General features: G+C 39.7%; 2 protein-coding genes across 2 annotated transcripts in view; one reads left to right on the top strand and one right to left on the bottom strand.

The window, feature by feature from the left end:
• Positions 1-10,386, top strand: part of LOC143280967 (dual E2 ubiquitin-conjugating enzyme/E3 ubiquitin-protein ligase BIRC6-like) — an 84,532-nt gene extending 74,146 nt beyond the window's left edge. The window contains exons 58-65 of the mRNA XM_076585809.1: positions 1,251-1,425; positions 1,791-1,927; positions 2,569-2,667; positions 3,024-3,238; positions 4,196-4,357; positions 5,116-5,382; positions 5,860-5,994; positions 6,341-10,386. Of these exons, the coding sequence (XP_076441924.1) occupies positions 1,251-1,425; positions 1,791-1,927; positions 2,569-2,667; positions 3,024-3,238; positions 4,196-4,357; positions 5,116-5,382; positions 5,860-5,994; positions 6,341-6,607 (1,457 nt within the window). The 3' untranslated portion in view covers positions 6,608-10,386. The remainder of the gene's footprint in view (positions 1-1,250; positions 1,426-1,790; positions 1,928-2,568; positions 2,668-3,023; positions 3,239-4,195; positions 4,358-5,115; positions 5,383-5,859; positions 5,995-6,340) is intronic.
• Positions 10,387-10,956: 570 nt separating this feature from the next.
• LOC143281612 (leucine-rich repeat protein 1-like) lies at positions 10,957-17,055 on the bottom strand. Its single transcript, XM_076586858.1, has 7 exons — positions 16,953-17,055; positions 16,332-16,576; positions 15,851-15,949; positions 15,044-15,247; positions 14,165-14,489; positions 12,911-13,112; positions 10,957-12,048 (listed from the first exon to the last, which is right to left on the bottom strand). The coding sequence occupies exons 2-7, from the start codon at positions 16,512-16,514 to the stop codon at positions 11,796-11,798; spliced, it is 1,266 nt and encodes a 421-aa protein (XP_076442973.1). The 5' UTR covers positions 16,515-16,576; positions 16,953-17,055; the 3' UTR covers positions 10,957-11,795.
• Between the last annotated feature and the right edge of the window lie 786 nt (positions 17,056-17,841).

Below are 17,841 nucleotides of genomic sequence, written 5' to 3'. Positions count from 1 at the left end.
AGTCTGAATAACAAACAGAGAAATGAACTGCTGGTTATTTTACTTATCTTTTATGTTCATTTCATATTTTATTTCATGAATGTTTCAAATTTGGGGGGGGGCAAATACCAAAAATTATAAATCGTAAAAACAAAAATATAATAAAAAGCTCAACCTAGATCTATCAGCCTTGTATAGAAAGCTACATCAGCAGAGCTTTCCCCCACTGAAATAAACTAGACAAGAAACCTACACATCATTTTAGACACTGTTATATGTAGCAAAACTTTCTTTGTTCAAGACACACCCACCTGTGCCACGCCCACCTATTCAACATGCTCCTGAACACATGAAAAACAAGACAGATATGCCAATAAATAGATCTAGGATGTAAATATGTGATTGATACTCATTTCTGCAACATTCAGAACGCCCAGAATTAAAAAATCCCAGTCAGCTAGCTTTATTTTGATAAGAAACACAACCACCACACAGTTTTACCCCCTCCCCCACTCCCACCCCTCATCCCCTTTGTGGCGGACACCAAAAATGAAATCATCCATCACAATTGCTTGCACTGTGCCTGGTTTCAAAGTTCGAAAGGTCATCAACTTACCAGCTTCACTTGCTTCGCTGTCATTTCCAGCCCAAGATTCGTTGCTTGTGTCACTTGCATTCAACTCCTCAGCATGGTCACTCTCAGTTTCACTCATATTTGTGGTGAAAACGGACTTCAAAATAACTTTAGGTGGATCGATAACGAAGCCCAACACTCTCCAACTAAGTGTGTTGAAATAGAGGTCAAGCCCCGGATGTTAGCGAGGAGTGGCATAACAGATTAACACCTAACGTAAACAGAGCCACGATCGTGGCCCATCGCACTTGACCGGGAAAGCCACGATCGTGGCCCATCGCACTTTACGGGTTAATCACTGTGACCCAGAAGGGTTAAGAATTCACAGTTCAGCAGTTACTGGTCACTGTGACACAGAAAGGGAAGGAATGTTCAGTAAGCCTTGTGAGTTTCAGGTCACTGTGACCAAGAAGGGTGAAGAGTGTGCAGTTCAGCAGTAGGCCCTGTGGGTTATTAGTCCCTGTGACACAGAAGGGTTAGGAATGTGCAGTTCAGCAGCAGGCCCTGTGTGTTACAAGTCACTGTGACACAGAAGGGTGAGGAATGTGTAGTTCAGCATTAGGCCCTGTGAGTTTATTAGTCACTGTGACACAGAAAGCTGAGGAGTGTGTGGTTCAGCTGCTGACCCTGTGTGCAGGAATGGCGGTGTGCCCTCCTCTGCTGCCGCTGATGCTGCCCATGCCTTCACCCCAGAGTCAGCAGCAGCAGCAACAGAGCCCTGAGGCTGCTGGGCCCTCAGACTCCACTGTGTCCATTGAGAAACTGCTGGCCAAGATGAAGGGCTGTGTCGACACTTATGCCAGCAGGCTGAAGTCAGTTTTTTTGCTCTGTGCTTCACCTTTCTGTCATGACATTTGTTCTCTGTGTTTATATATGTGTGTGTGTATTTGTGTGTCTGTCACTGTATGTGTGTGTGTGTGCATGTGTGTGTGTGAGACTGTGGGTGTGAGTGTGTATGTTTGTGTCACTGAGTGTGTTTGTGTGTGCGTGTATGTGTGTGTGTTTGTGTGTTTGACAGTCACTCATTGTGTGTGTTTGTGTGTGTGTGTTTGAAAAAAGGAAAGAAAAAATAAGAAAGATAAAAGAATTAAATAAAGACCTGTTGGGGATGAAGCAGAGATGGTTTGGCATTGATCAAAGAGCACTGGTGTATGTAGAGTGTGTCCTCTTTTTCCAGAAGCAACAAAGGCAAAGCCACAATAGCAACAAAAGCTGAGGAAGAGGAAAGTGAAGGTCTGGCACTGCTCATCCCAGATATTCAGGAGACGGCAGAGATTGTCCGGCTGGCTACACAGCGACTCAAGGAAGCTGAAGGTGAGTTACAGACATCTGTGCCGTGTAGAGGAACAGTTTAATTCATCCCTGTGTGTGAGGGGTGGAGATAACATATTTCTTTGGTAATTTTAACCTTCATCACATTGTATTGTAAGTCTGGTCAAAACCTCCCCCTCCCTAATACAAAAAATATGTCCATGATTGCTCCATTTTCACCATCCGTTTTGTTCCTCACAGAATTATTTTACTTGTGAGTGCACAAATAGCAACCTCATTCTTGTTGATAAAGACACTAGTATTTGACTTGAAATTTGTTAGAAATTAAAATAAATGTTGAATGTAGATTGTCTGGAAACTGGTCATTTGTCTAAAACGTGCTTTGGCATTGTACATAAACAAAACTGCCAGTAAATTCTGCATATGTGCGTGTGACTGCAGGCTGTGAATGGAAAGATTTTACATTTGTTCTTTAGCAGTTTGCCCAGTTTATATTGCATCGCTACACTTGATTTTGTGACATTTGAAAACTTTGTGCCTGAATTGATACTTTTTTTTCTAGTTTGTATTTTGTTCACATTCAGATGTATAGAATAAGATGAGTTGTCATAGTGAGATGTACAGAGGGACGGGAGTAGTGTTCGAAAGAGAACATAGGTTGACTGTGGAAGGTGTGGTTTCAGATCACCTGGATGGACACCATGACCATGTGGCCAATGGGGCGTCAGCAGCTCAGACCACTGAGGAAAGATACCTTGCACTAATGGGACCTCTGCAGTTTGGTGAGTGCTCTCTGTGTCAGAAAGGGAATTGGAGAAGATGCAGTCACTAACATTGAGTACAGCAGCTTCTTCATGACTGCAAACTGTTGTGTGGCTGATTTTCCAGAAGGGTGATTTATTTATTGTTGTGAACCTTTTTGTTGGAATGAATTGGAAAAATTTTATATTCAGTTTAAAAAAAAAACCCCACTGCCTTGTGGATCCAGGAGGTAAGTCATTCATTTTTATTTGGAATGTTTTGTACTGTTCTTATCCACTTCTTAGGACACATAAACTTCACAGCGTTAAAACTGGTCAGCTAGAAAGAATAAGTAAGGTTCTGTAGCCAGCCTGACTAAGTGAGCCTGTGTGTACAGACACCTACGAGCTGGTGACGGACGAGGGGAAAGGTCTCAAGTTCAACATCCCCCACCACTTTGAGTCCAATGTGAAAGCCTCCGGTGCCTTCAACAACCCTGCCCGCACACGGCGCTTAGCACAGGAGGCTGTCACTCTCTCCACCTCTCTCCCTCTGTCCTACAACAGCAGTGTCTTCGTGCGCTGTGATGAAGAGCGCTTGGACATCATGAAGGTCAGGTTTTTCACAGTACCCTTCTCTTAAGAAAAAGATACACAGGTGTAAAAGTTGAGTTTGAGGTGAAACAAGTGAACAAATCAAACTGTGTGTGTGTGTGTGTGTGTGTGTGTGTGTGTGTGTGTGTGTACATACATACTGTGTTCTTGATAATGCATAGATTGTGATGCGCAAACATAATTCAGAAAGGATGCACTGACTTAAAGCAGCTTGTCTGTGATTTAGAGATGTTTTATTCTGTGTGATGTTTGTTAGCAGTCACCCAGATGTGTGCCTGCCATATTTGCCAGAATGCGCATAGAAAGTTTTAAGACAGAGAACACAGGCACAGAGTTTTCAAAGAAAGACTGAGAAAGCCAATAGCTAGAAGTGGTAGCTGTACAGTGCTTGGGACAGCTGTTTGGGATTTTTTGTTTGTTTGAATAATTAAAGGATTTTTGTCTGTAGGATATGTTTAGGCAACTTATGAAAATATTTAAAAGGGGTTAACTTTATCTTGAATGGTATTTTGTCTGGGAGGGAAGTCATACAGTTCCACACAGCATATATATTGCTCCGTCAACTGCCTTTACTATGCTGCAGCTGTATCTAGCTGGAGAGGTGAGATATTTTCTGACTACAAGTTGTTCTTGACCATGCATCTAGATATGGACAGTTCCTTACCTCTTTTTGGCTTTGATCAGGAGAAGAGATAGAAAAGTGCAACTCCCTGTCAGATTAGAATTTTGCTGTCGTATGAGCAGTCTCCTGATCAGGTGGAGCTAGTCTACAAGACTCATAGGGTAAACGGGCACTGACTTCTGAGCTGGCATAATGGTAAGATTTGAATGAAGACATGAGTTAAAAGATGAAATCTGGTTTTGATAAGGAAATAAACCTGGCCCCACCGAAGGGGGAGGTGGTGTGTACGGCTTTGATGTAATCAGTAGCATTGTGGCTTGTACCTGTCAACAGGTGTTGATCACTGGACCCTCAGACACGCCCTATGCCAATGGAGCATTTGAGTTTGATGTCTACTTCCCTCAGGACTACCCCAACTCCCCTCCCTACATCAACCTGGAGACCACAGGCAACCACACAGTGCGATTCAATCCCAACCTCTACAATGATGGAAAGGTGAGATAATTAAGGGAAAATTGATGAATAGACATGGATAAAAAGGGTGCGAGGGGACCGTGGCTGGGTTGCATATGCGACCTTAACAGTGCTAAGCTGCTTGACGTTAAGAATATTTCTAAATCTGTGGAATCAGCGTAGTTAGGAAAGTTCTTAATGCTTAGGAAACTTGGCACTGCTAAGATATGCTCAGGGTCAAGCCCAGGGCCGAGGAAAGGTCTGTCAAGTTGAATGAAGACAATTTCGAATGAGATCATTAAATACATGTGGAAATAAGGACTGCTCACATAGTATATAGACTGTGTGTCTGTGACACCATCATGCAAAAGCTCAGAGCATTTAATTTGATGTTTATATTGAATTTATTTTGCAGGACTTAAATTTCATTCAGTCTCTCAGTTAGATCAGTCTGCCCATATTACTGGATATGTAATTCAATCAGGTTTTTAAAATTTTTTAAAATATTTTTTATAACTTGTTTGCAGCCTATACCAAGAATGTGGAAAAGAAAAATCTGTTTTCTGACTGCTGATCTTATAATAAAAATGTAACTGCAAATTTGTAGAGTGAGCATGACAAACTACAGTATTCAAGACATGGAGTTGGAATACAAAAACATGTAATTGGTACTGAATTCTGTTGAGGTTACTCTTGAAAAAACAAAAGAAAATTACAATTTCTGCACTTGTTTTTCTGTGGTTATTTGTTGTTTTTTCCAACAGGATTTCATTGACAGTTCACAATGCTGTGTGTTGCAGGTGTGCCTGAGTATCCTCAACACATGGCATGGTAGGCCCGAGGAGAAGTGGAATGCCCAGACCTCCAGCTTCCTTCAGGTGTTGGTGTCCATCCAGTCCCTCATTCTGGTCTCGGAGCCCTACTTCAATGAGCCTGGCTATGAGCGGTCCCGCTGCACCCCGTCTGGCACGGCCAGTTCCCGGGAGTACGACGCCAACATCCGGCAGGCCACAGTCAAGTGGGCCATGCTGGAACAGATCCGTAACACCTCACCATGCTTCAAGGATGTGAGTGGTGTCTGACAAAGTTTAATCATGTGGTGGATCTCTCTCTCTCTGTCTCTCTTCTTTTATATATATATAGATATATATGTATATTTTTATGTCCTGAGCTGGTTTCTGATAAAGAAATCAACATGGATTGTGCATGGGGGAGGGGAGGTAATTTCCCTTGAAGTCAAATTTAGAGGAGAGGTCATTCTCTGCTGTTGGTTCATTTTATCATCAGTTTCATGATGGGATGTTTGTTTGGGGGGGGCAGGGGGGGTTTAGAAATTTTGGGGTGGGGCTGGGAGGGAGGACAGTGGCAGGAGAGGAGAAGGGTTGTTGTTGATTACTTCTTTATCATTATTGTTTATAGTGCTTTGTCAGAGTATTGGTTTGGACAACTTTGATAAGCACTGAAGCATACTTGAAAGAGGTTAGGACCAATGATATTGCATCCCTTAATCACATGTGTAATGCAATATTTTGTCATCTTGCCAGGTGATTCACCATCACTTCTGGGTGAAGAGACATGAAGTGCTGAAGCAGTGTGAGGAATGGATTGCAGAAATGGAACAGTACAGCTCTGACAAGCGCACAGGTCGCTCCATCAGCCACAGTACTTTGGCCTTGAAGGTAAACTGTTCTCTGTGTATAATTTATCCATGTGTAATGCATTGCCTGTTGGTCTATAAAGCCTTGCAGTTGTACAGAAAGGTTATGCAGTGAAAGCAAGATCTTGTGGGGACAGGATGTAAGCTGTGGAAATAGGAGAGTGTTGAAGTCAGCATTATTTTTAGATGGAACTTTGCATTTTTCATTCAGTATAGAAGTACAAATGTTCAGTTTTCATTTGGTATACATGTATCAGATATTTATTCTCATGGATTATTTTTGTTACAGATGAGAAAAGCATGTAATTTTTTTTTCCAGTTTGAGTGCAAGAGTTAATGGTAAAATTGTTGTTTTGTTTCCTGAACAGCGTCACTACAATCAGCTGCGAGAAGAGCTGTCCAAACTGAAGCCACCTCCAGAACTGGAGTCAGAATCTGAAGTGGACTCCATTGACCCAAAGGGCAAGCATTATTCCACAGACTCCCCCCAGGCCAGTGGTTCTACTCCAGGCACATCCTCCATGGTGGCCAAACCCATTGTCACCACCACCAACTCCATTGGGTTGGGGCCCTATGTGGGTCCTAACGGCATGTTCTTTAGTGACCCTCTGGATGGTGACTTTCCTGATGTCTGACAGCCACTAGAGGGGAAGGGACGTCTGCTGTGTGTGTTTAGGTGGGTGTGTGGATGTGACTAGGGTTGGGGTGGTCTCACTTCACTGTGCAGAGTGGATTGTTCAGTCATATTTCTGATGAGACATAATGATGGTCGTCCTCACCAATACTTTCACCATAGGTTTGTTCTTTGCAAGACAAATGGAGCTGCTCTGTTTCTATTTTTTCCTGGTGTATCTGTCGTGAGAACAAGTGCGATTCATGGGTTTTCATTTCTTTAACTTTGTTTTGTTATTAATACTCACTAGTTGTTTCTGGTATGTGTGACTATGTGAACAGTTTATCTTTGATATGGTTTATACAGAATATGAAGGACTGCTTGTTATAAAGATATTATAATTTGAGCAGTGAAATATCTTTGTTTTCTGTTTGAGAAAAGATTTCATGGTTTTTCTTTATTGTCACATTTTTGCCCATTAGAGAATTAGAAATGCTTGTCCTATTTCATGAGTATTGATCTGTAAAATTGATAGCATTAAAGAAGAAAAATGCATGATATGTGTGTTTACAATCTGTGTCATATTTGAATCTTGTCACACTGGTTGGGCGTCAGTTCTGCTGCATTGATGCCAAGTCTGTGATTTTGATACTTGCTTTTATGGGTTGCTTCATTTAGTGCTCTCATTGAGCAAGTATTTATTCACACAGCAGTTGAAATAAACATTGTCATGTCATGCTTGGTGTCATGTTGATCGAGTCTTTGAGAGTGAAACGGGAAGACATTGGTAGTGGTGCAGTCAAGTGACAAGACTTACCATTACTTTATGTGATATGTCACTCACAGTGTGAACGCAGTGAACCTGGTGTGAATTTTTTTGGTATGATTTGTCAGTTTTGATTCTTACAGAGAAAAAATAAACATTGTAATGAGATTCCTGTTGTTTTCTGCTCTTCATTGGTTTTGTTGATTTGTTTGGAGTGTGTTGTGTTCATGAGAGTTAGACAGGTCACTACAATCTGTAAGATACAGATTATGACCATCTCCAGTTCTCTGTTGTGAATCTGTGCACAGTTTTCTTTTTCTTTTTATTTGATTGCACAATCGTTCTTCTTTTGAAACATTCGATATGTTTTATTCTTTTTTGTTGTCCGATACATCCTATACATTATTCCTGATGTTATTGAAGTGGTCTTTCAACACTCAATTGTTTCACTTTTTTTAGTTCTTGATTGTGTTTTGCACCTGTCAGTTTTAGTTCTTGTGGTGTGTGCATGTGTACATGTAATTGCCCTGAAATGTGGTAATGTGACATACAGTACTGTAAATGGGCGACAAAAGTCAAGTTCCAGTCTGTCAGCTAATTTTATTTCTTGTGAGGACTTTAGTCATTAGTGAACCACAAAATAATATATTGTAAGTGCCTCATTTTTAAGAATGTTATGATTCATCAAGTATAGTTGACACACTGTGTCAGATTTGTGTTGCACTGTAAGTGGGTGTCAAAAAGTCATCCATTTTTAAGGTTTAATTTTCTCACTATGATGTTCCCAAGTTTCTTTGTTTGTTTGGTCACTAATCTTTACAACATTTTCTTTTATCACCCCATAACATCATTTCTAAAATATTTTTGTTGAACACCATAGACCTCATTTTCATCTCAGAATCTATATTAACCGAAATGTCAGTCAAGGGCAAATACATGTATGTTTGTGCGTTGTGTATCAACTTCTTTATTTTATGGCTTTTTTTTTGTTTTTGTAGTGTTCACTTGATTTTTCAATATTGGAAACTCTCAAATATAGAAAGTCTTCTGCATAACAATATTACATCCAAAAGTTATTTTAATGTGAATTATAATACTGAAGACCGAAAGAAATGCAGCACACTCGTGCATGCATATAAAGAACTGGTGCGGAGTTTCAAGAGAATAATACACAGACCAGGTCACCTGATTAAAAAACAAAAAATATAGTGCATATATTCAACACATTTGATGTTGACTATTTGTTGTTGTTGAACATTGGGTAGGGTCCAGCATTTAGTTAATTAACTTTATTTCAAAGGATTGAATATGTAGGGCGATGCCTTCTAAAGCTTTAGCCTTCGGTTCTTGTGTAGCTTTGTGGATAAAGAATAATGATGGAACTGCAAGCTTCACAATTATGGTAAAGCACCCCACGAAGAGTAATGTGGGGTGGGGGGTGGGGGAAGGCATTGGGTGATTAGAATGCCTTTTTAACCTTTTCTGACAAGATGTAACATCCTATACGGTCTGTGCTGGAGTGTTTTTGTGGATGTTTGTGCTTCATAACGCAATTCCATTCAGTTTCTGCATTGTGTATTGGGGGAAAAAAACAACTAAAAAACAACAAAACCGATTATTTGAAATAAGAAAAAGGAATTCGGATTTCAAAGGAATCTTTTCATGCTTCAGCCCCACCCCAACATCTCCACAAACATGTACACCTTTCCCCAACCTCCTACTTTACAGGTCAGTACATGTTTGTCTTTTATGATCAGTTTCTTTCTGTTGTTCACTGGTGAATCTGCTTTTATGTTTCATTTATTATGATTAATTCAGGCCTCTTGTTTGCACTTTTATGAATTGAAGTAAATGCATGAAATGTATGAACTTGCTTGAGACTGCTGCAAGCTAACTTGCTGAAATCAAATTGTAATCAACTTAGACCTCTTTCATTGAAAATACTACATGAAAACAGGGACGAGTAGTTTCTCCTTTTTTGTGTATGTATGTGTGTGCGAGTGTTTTCATTAATTTGGTATTGGGCTGCATGTGAGGGTTGCATGAAAATATTTAAGATTTGTTTTTGTATCATCTCTCTCTCTAAATTTTCATTGTATGGATGTGTGGATGTGAATGTGTAAACTGACATGTCACAACTGCTCCAGAAACTGACAAAGACTGTGGAAAGTACTGTTGAACATCTTGGTACTAATGCACTTCTACAGGTGAGCAGGTCATGTAGATCGGTACCAAAGCAGACAACCAGAATGTCAGTGGGAAAAGGAGCATACTTGTGGACTTTCTTTGTACCAAGAAAATCCAAATTACTGTTGTGCTTGTGTCAGCATTACAAGCCACTGATGTTGTCTTGTCATTTTCCTTTTACTGTTGCTCATTTTTTATTGTGTATTGTTTGGTGTATCTTTTGTTTTCTTTCATTAATTCTTTTAACTAATTGGGGTAATTTTCATACAGTGAGTAGATACTGTTTTTCCTTCAGTTGTGTTCATTCAACAACCGAGAGAAAGCCAAGTCATTGTTTTCATTTCTTTGGTCAGAATGTATGACTGAACCATTTGAGTCATTTTACTTTGGTGTGAAATAGTTGTAGTGAGTTTCAATATTTATGTTCCTTGTATTTGTGTAATGGTATGTGAAAAAAAGGAAAAAAAAAGAAAAAAAAACACAACAAAAAAAAAGCAATGGTCTTTCACAATCTTGATGTCATGTATTTTATGGATGTACCATGTTTTGCTGCAATGACGGGGTGGGGGTGGTGGAAATGGCAAACCAAAGCAAGGCGCTTGTGTTATTTCCCAGTCACTAGATGTTTGTTTCTTGTACCCAAGGAAGCAAAGCATGTGATATGTTGTACATGTCATACTTATCGGAAATGCCTTCAGGGGTACACAAGGTCAAGATATGAATGTAGTCTTCATGATTTTCTGTACTAACTGCATGTTTGCCTCAAGGTCGTTGTCTGTACAGACTTAGTCGTGATGACTGTATAAAGTGTACATTGCCATAAATCAGAATAAAGACTATTGCAATTAGCGGTGTCTGTGGTTTATTTCTTTTATTCTTTGGAAAAAGTACTGTGATGTTTGGCTTTAAGATAGTGCCTGGCTTTTTTGTAACTTTTATTCCTTGTGACGAATATTGTATTTTTCAGTGAATTAACTGTAAATTCAACTTCTATAGTGACATAAACCAGTTCTGTATGTTGATGGATGCTCTCCTCATGCCAAAGCATGGAAACTGTCACAAAAAGAAAGCTCTTATGTGATGTGCCTCTTTCCCATGCAGTAATTTCTGAAGTTTGTGAGTAGGACCTTTAGTCAGAAACATGCACACTAAACTCTATCAGGTATGCTTGTGTTTTCAACCATCTTTCATTTCATATTTCCATTTTGATACTGAAAACAGTCCCTGAGCTGTGTGACTTCAATCATTCCATTGGAGTCAAACGATTCATTTGAATGAAAATGATCATTATTTCAAACAATCTGTATTTCAAAATACATTGGTTACTTTTCAGATCTACTATCTGTGAATACTTTCAAGTGAATAGTTCTTTACTTTTGTTAACAACTCCCAGCAAGTTTAAACTGCAGTCAGAGAAAGAGAAAATTCTTTATTATGGAACAATGAATACAAACATACTGAGCTTGCATGGCCCAGGCAAAAAACGCAAGGCTTCTCCAGAAACATATACAACAATATAAAACAGCACACATGATACATGATACAAATGTGAGAAAAAAATGTCACAGAATTCACTCCAGTCTCTTTTAGTAGCTGGGATATCACAAATGGAACTGGAAATGTATCAGTCTGTTTTATGCTTTACTTGCAAGCCAACTCCAAGGATTCCCCACATTTTAAATGATGCCTAAAATTCTGATGAACTGTCCTCAGTTGCATTATGTCATTGCTGCTGAAACAGGACACTGCTATTATCTTCAGATGTTTCCATACATCAAATATTAAACTGAAAAAATCAAACAATTCTGAGAGTATACCACAAACCAGGCCTGATTTCCACACAAATTCAGAAGTGTACACATGTATGTAAGTATGTATGATAGTTGTGTCCGACTGACCATCAGAACAGCACTGGAGGCAACTGCTGTCCCAACTATCTGGGCTAGAATTTGATTATAGTGGAGAATGTCTTGCTCAAGTTTCATCCCCATTCTCTTGGCCAAGAGGGTTATAGGACTGTCAGCACTGGGATGGTTCCCAAAGGCCAACTAGCCCCCATGGCTGCAGCACAAAGAGCCAGTGCAATTTTGCCTCCTGGTTTGAGAGTCATAGTTCTTCACAAAGACTTAGCTGTAATTGATTTCCCATTATAATGGAGAAACCACTGATAGTACAGCTCTCACTTTGCTGTTGGCCCAACTGTAAACTAATTTCAATCTGTGTATACAAAGAACTTGAGAAAAACCACAGTTCAAAGCTACCTCCAGTATGTAAATGGATTATTCTGGAACTTTTCTAAGCAGGATGCTGAGCACAGAAAGGATTCCACAGGTACACTTGTGGACCCCACTGTGTCCCATGCATGAACGGTGGATGACAACTGTGAAAGCTCACACTTCTGAAGATACCGTGCACATGACTCAAAGCAGTAGCGACCACACCAGCACTGACGAGCATTGTTCAGATAAAATATCAAGTGAGGTAGTAAATCTTTTTCAGTGTACGTCAATCTGAAACAGAAAAACAAAGTGCAGGTAAGTTCAATACAGAAATATGCAGCAAATGTACAAGCACAATGCAAGCATTTAAAAAAAAGAAAGAAAAAAAAAAGATTCTAAGTCAGTGCTTGTGCAGTATTTATCAGTTTTCAATTATACTGAAGAAAAGTCTGGACATGCACTGATGCAGGCATTATCTTTTTGTTGGATCTTGTGAAATTTAAGGAATTTTCAGTCACAAGTGTACTGAATTAAAATGTGTGTCAGTAACCAGTGTTGCTGGAATGCTGTAGAGAAAAGACAATAAACATCCAATTTTCTCAGAACTGAATCACATGATCCACTTCAGGCATGATAATACAGTTTGCATCCTTGCCTTGTGGATAACAATATCACATAGAAGTTTAAGTTCAAAATCATTTAGAAAAAAGAAGAGAGAAGCAAATAAATCTGTCATCAATATTCCCAATATTTTTACCATAATCTAATATTCCTCTGGTGACTTAAATAATGCAGCTGTACTCTGATGCCAACAAATAAACCTAAAATTTATATTGCTTAAAATGGTGGGCAGATTAGGGTCTGCATAACTGGTGGGGTGAAAGCAGTTGTGTAAAGCCCACTCATAGAAATGAATGTGACTGTTACAGCCCACAAATGTAAAAGAAACTTGTGTGAGATGTACACAAAAAAGAACCACCAATAGCAAATAAGTATTTGTTGCTTTTAGCCTTGCCAAGCACAAAGGAGTAATTTCAGGGCTGGTACCATTACCAGAATCAAATCCAACTTTGACACAGAAGCTGATGCTTTAATGTACAGAATGAGCATGGCCTCTTCTGCACAGGCAAGATAACAGACTGGAGATGCCTACCCCTGTGTTCTGATGAACCTGGACGTGACCTCTCTCAGTGAGGGCACCCCCACATTGGAGCAGACCAACATGCTCTGCTTCAGCTGCTGGATGGGGTTGCCAAACAGGTCCAGTGACTCCAGCCTCAGTTTGGTGATGCTGCCTGGTAACTGGGTGATTTCATTCCTCTGGGCTGAGATGATGAACAGTCTCGACATACTACCTGAACATACATATAACAATTACTGAGTAATATTTGTTTTCTTTCTGGTTTTGTTTTGTTGTTGATATAAACTTTACCATCTGGACTCACTACACAACCAAACAAAAAGAAAAAAGACTTGTGCACATACATTTGCATATGAACACACACATTTTACTGTTTGAAAACCTCACCTGAAAACAAAATATTGGTGGAGGAGGTAAGTGCAAGCTGAAGAACAGGAAGGGAGGGGTCAGTGGGTGAGGGGGAAAAGAGGGAAAGGGGATTTGTGGGGATGAAATAAAGGGCACAAACTGTCATCGAAATTTCTTGAACTTAATATGCTGCATAAAGCATTTAAGTAACCATTTAGAATTGGAAAATAGATTACTAATCTCACTGACATACTGACAATACGGTGAACATTATATTACCATATTGTCAGTGCTTTAAAAAAAAAACTCAGGGTACAAAGTTTCAGTGATGAACACAACACATTCCATACATCCAAGTAAGAATAATAATAATAATAATGGTATTTATTTTGCGCTGAATATTGTGCACAGGCAAATCAAAGTGCTTTCGCACCAGTCATTCACATGCATGCATAACTCTAAAACTGGAGAAACTAAAGACAAGGAAGAGGCAGGGAAGGGAGGCTATTTTGGGAAGAGGTGGGTTTTAAGGCCAGACTTGAAAGAGCTGAGTGTGGAGACTTGACGAAGCGAAAGAGGAAGTTCATTCCAATTGCAAGGTCCAGAGACAGAGAAAGAACGGTGGCCAACAGTCGAGAGTTTGAATCTTGGTATGCGTAAATAGAGTGGATCCTAAGCTGATCTTAGTGAGCGAGATGGAGTGTAGAGGCGAAGGCAGCCACAGAGATAGGAAGGGGCTGATTTGTGAATACATTTATAGCACAGAGTGCTGATCTTGTAAAAACACTTCACCCAGATTGACACACATCAAAAAAACCTAATGGAATGAACATGATGGAATTCAATAGAACACAACACAGCACAATAATCAAATGCCACTTTTTTCCTGGAGAAGTATGAACAAGAAAGCTCCCTCACCTATCGTTGGTGGAAGAGCGGAGAGTTTGTTGTCGTTGACATGAAGCTGTACCAGCCCTCTGAGCTCACAAAGCTGGGGAGGCAACTGCGTCAGGCTGTTACCGTTCAGCTTGAGCACTGACAGAGAATCCTTCACACAGGTGTGGTACAACGCAGGTGGCATCACTGACAACTGATTGGACGAGAGGTCAAGTTCTGACAGATGAGTCCAGCGGCTTGGGTTGTCAGGAAGTGTGGTGAGCAGATTGTTGGACAAGTTGAGCGTCTTCAGATGCCGGAGGTCAAGAATTCTGGGATCCAAGCGTTTCATTGCACACCCATTCACCTGATTCCAAACAAACAAACAAAAGTGAATCACAGAAAGGACAACCACTTTATGCAAAAAAAAAAAGACTTTTAAATTTTTTAATTTGCTTCTCCTCCCCCCACTGTACCATGCTATCAAGAGAATTTGAAATACCACATACATTTACAAAACTGATCTTTGACACTCACCCCCTAAAACGTTTTGGGCTACAAACAATTTTCAAACAGAAAGGACATTTTTGTGAATTCATAAATAAATGGCAAATTTGATTTTTTCCATTCATAAAATGCACAGAAGCTATCGCTTCTTGCATCCATATACAAAAAAACATTTGTAATCATGACTTCCTTAATCTCTTTTCTTTCCATCTTCAGAAACTTGTTATTGTAATTTGGCAGCAACATCAAAACATCATTTAAGAAAAAGTATGTTTCATGTGAGTTTTGAGTATTCTTTACTTAAAAAAAAGGAAAATATAATTATAAAATGTGTCTAATGCTCATTTCATTCAAAACAATGATGAAAAGCTGATTACTCCGTTATAACCTCAAAGCAAAAAGTCAAAAGCATACTGTCAAATTGTGCAAGGCACTGGGAAATGAAGTGGTGAGAGGATACTCTCGACGTGATGTGACCACCATCGTTGTCTGCAGTGCTTTCATGCCACTGGCGGAGGGAGGCTGAACTGATCCCACAGACATACACTTGCTGACATCCTCTCCCTTTGCCACCATGCGCAGCACTGTCAGCAAACTCTTCAGCTGTATTGGATCAGCCTGATTGACAGACAGTTTGTGATGATCATTGTCAACTAATGTGCAACTAAACACTGATATTGTTGACCAGCTAAATATTGTCATCGGGAGATCCCTGTTACTAGATATTTACATAATCACAAAATGCTTATAAATACATGTACAAATGTTTCAAATATCAACACAACAATGATGATTTTTCTTTAAGTGTTGTTAGAAGACTTATACATGTATTCATACCAATGATGGACAGTTTGTTTCAGATATGATGCCGTTTTCAGTCAGAAATGACGGGTCATCCCACCCAGATGCTGGAAAATATAGGCACATAGCATGCCCTTGTCTTACAAAGAGCAACAACACTTAATCCTTCATATTTATCTTCACCTCACTCATTTCCCAAGCCTAAATACTGTTCAGTGGCCTTGACAGGTGACAGTTTAATGTGAAGGGAGACCTCCCCCAACCCCACCCACCACTTTGTACTGACAAAACATCTCATGCGAAGCCCTCTGGTAACAACACTGGTAACTGTAACATTCAACCTGCTGGAACTACAAACAGAAACACAGTTGGCATGAACTTTGATGTGGGTCAGACTGTCATATGTGACACATATAATACCTTCTTGATACAAATGTCTTGTGCTGGATTCACAAGGCTGATGGTTCCCTTCCCCTCATCCACAAAGCGAGCATACAGTCGCAGGATATTTCCGGACAACTGAAACAACATTTGAAGTTTGAACAAACACTTATTTTGCTCATCAGATATTCAAAAGCATTTTAACTAAGAGAGAGCTAGGGAGTGTCAGTGTATGAGAAAGTGAGTGAGCGAGCGTGTAACTTTGTAAGAATCAGTGAGAGTGAATGTGTCTGTGTGATTATATGTTTACTTTTAGTTAATATGTCCTCACCAACTTTCACATTTCTGTGAATTGTGAGATATCAATTAATAAAGACATCTGCATTGCAAACCTGAAGCAATATATTTTTTTAATGACATATGGCCACAACATATTGGTGTGGCCACTGATTCATAATTAACAAAACATTGTTGTAAAATCATACATGATGATGGTTAATCCCACACTCTTGTGACTCACTTGATATTTGGTGCCATTCCTGTTTTTGCCAGTGGAAATCAGCATGTTGATCTGAGCGTTCTTTGACTGACTGCCCCCTTCTTTCCCCACAGTGAGGATTGCCTGGCTTGAACGACTCGTCTTTGGTACACTGCAACCAGCCACTGGTCGCAGCACCGCCTCCACTTCACATTTCAGCCGCATTTTTGTCTTTCAAGTTTTTTTTCTCCAAAATCAGGATGTTGCTCTAATCTTGTAACTGTGACCTGAAAACCCAACCATTCCTGTCAAAAAAAGGTAATCAGCAAGCTAGTTAAACTCGGACATTCACGCACATACCCGCACACACACAAACATCAGGAAAATTGACGAGTTTTTTCATTCATCCAGATTCAAATTTGAAAACTAATTCATTTCAATGTCAACTGTCATGGATTTTCGTGATGTGTCAACTGTGCCATCTGCTGTTCTTAAGCTCAAACAGAAACAAGTTTGGGACTCTGTGTGTGTGTGTGTGTGTGTGCCTCATTCTCAACGTGTGCGTACCGCTCACAAGCATATGAAAACGTACGTGCGTAAATACAAATGCGTGTGTGTGAATGAGTGTTTTCAGAGTTAATAGTAATTAATGAAAAAACCCACCCGGCACAGCTGAAATAATGTGGATCAATCTTACGCGATTAGTCTCGGTCAATGGACTTGGGACCACTACTTCAAGTTTTCTTCTCACTCAAAACAACGAAACCGGAAATAGTTAAATTTAGCGCCTGTCAGGGAGTAATCCGTTAATCATTCCAGTATTCGAGACAAATATATATCTATCTAAGAGTGCGGAAAAAAAAGAAGAGAGAGAGAGACAGAGAGAGAGAGAGTGTGTGTGTGTGTGTGTGTGCGTGTGTGCATGTGTGTTTTCATGCATATGTGTTACTGTTAAAGAAATGTAAAAGTGTGCCCTGGGTTAACTCCCTTGGTAGGCAATTAGTTGTAAGAAAAAGTTACTAAATTTTGCTAAATTCATTAAAGAAGGTTTTAATGTGTTTCGTTTGGAGCCAGTTTCAGTCTGGATTCTTTGCCACTTATGCCTTAACTGTACTTGTTGAATAGGAATTAGAACAATAACTTGTGTTAATCTTGACACTGCATCCCGTACATATCCATTTGTAATTGCATTATCATAAGTTTTTTTATATGTCTTTTTCTCTCCTGTATATATCAAACCAATCCCAGCATTACTGGCAAATGGGTGCTAAAATAACATGCAAATTATTGTGTATTTCATTTTGTTAAACCATGTCATTGTTATTGCTATGCTCCAACTAACCCCCCAGTTCCCAGTTCAGGCTCAACTAGACAGATACAGAGCCGTATTGTAAATCTAAGTTGTGATATGTGCATTTGTCTATTCCTATTGCATTGTACCAGACTGATGATTAAATCTGGCCTTTTATTGCATTTTATTTTTCTCCCATTTGTATTACCCCCCCCCCCCCTTTTGTTTCTTCTTTTTAAATTATCTTCACTCTTCCTCTGT

The sequence above is a fragment of the Babylonia areolata genome, chromosome 4 (genome assembly GCF_041734735.1).
Source record: "Babylonia areolata isolate BAREFJ2019XMU chromosome 4, ASM4173473v1, whole genome shotgun sequence".
NCBI lineage: Eukaryota > Metazoa > Mollusca > Gastropoda > Neogastropoda > Buccinidae > Babylonia > Babylonia areolata.
This window is presented reverse-complemented; position numbering and strand designations above follow the sequence as displayed.

What these genes read in the sequence shown, in the direction of transcription:
- LOC143281612 (XM_076586858.1), bottom strand. Translation starts at nt 16,514, where the DNA reads ATGCGGCTGAAATGTGAAGTGGAGGCGGTGCTGCGACCAGTGGCTGGT. An exon ending in GGAATGGCACCAAATATCAA is followed by an intron (nt 15,950 to 16,331) that starts GTGAGTCACAAG and finishes ATGTTGTTTCAG; the next exon opens with TTGTCCGGAAATATCCTGCG. An exon ending in AAGACATTTGTATCAAGAAG is followed by an intron (nt 15,248 to 15,850) that starts GTATTATATGTG and finishes TCTGTCAATCAG; the next exon opens with GCTGATCCAATACAGCTGAA.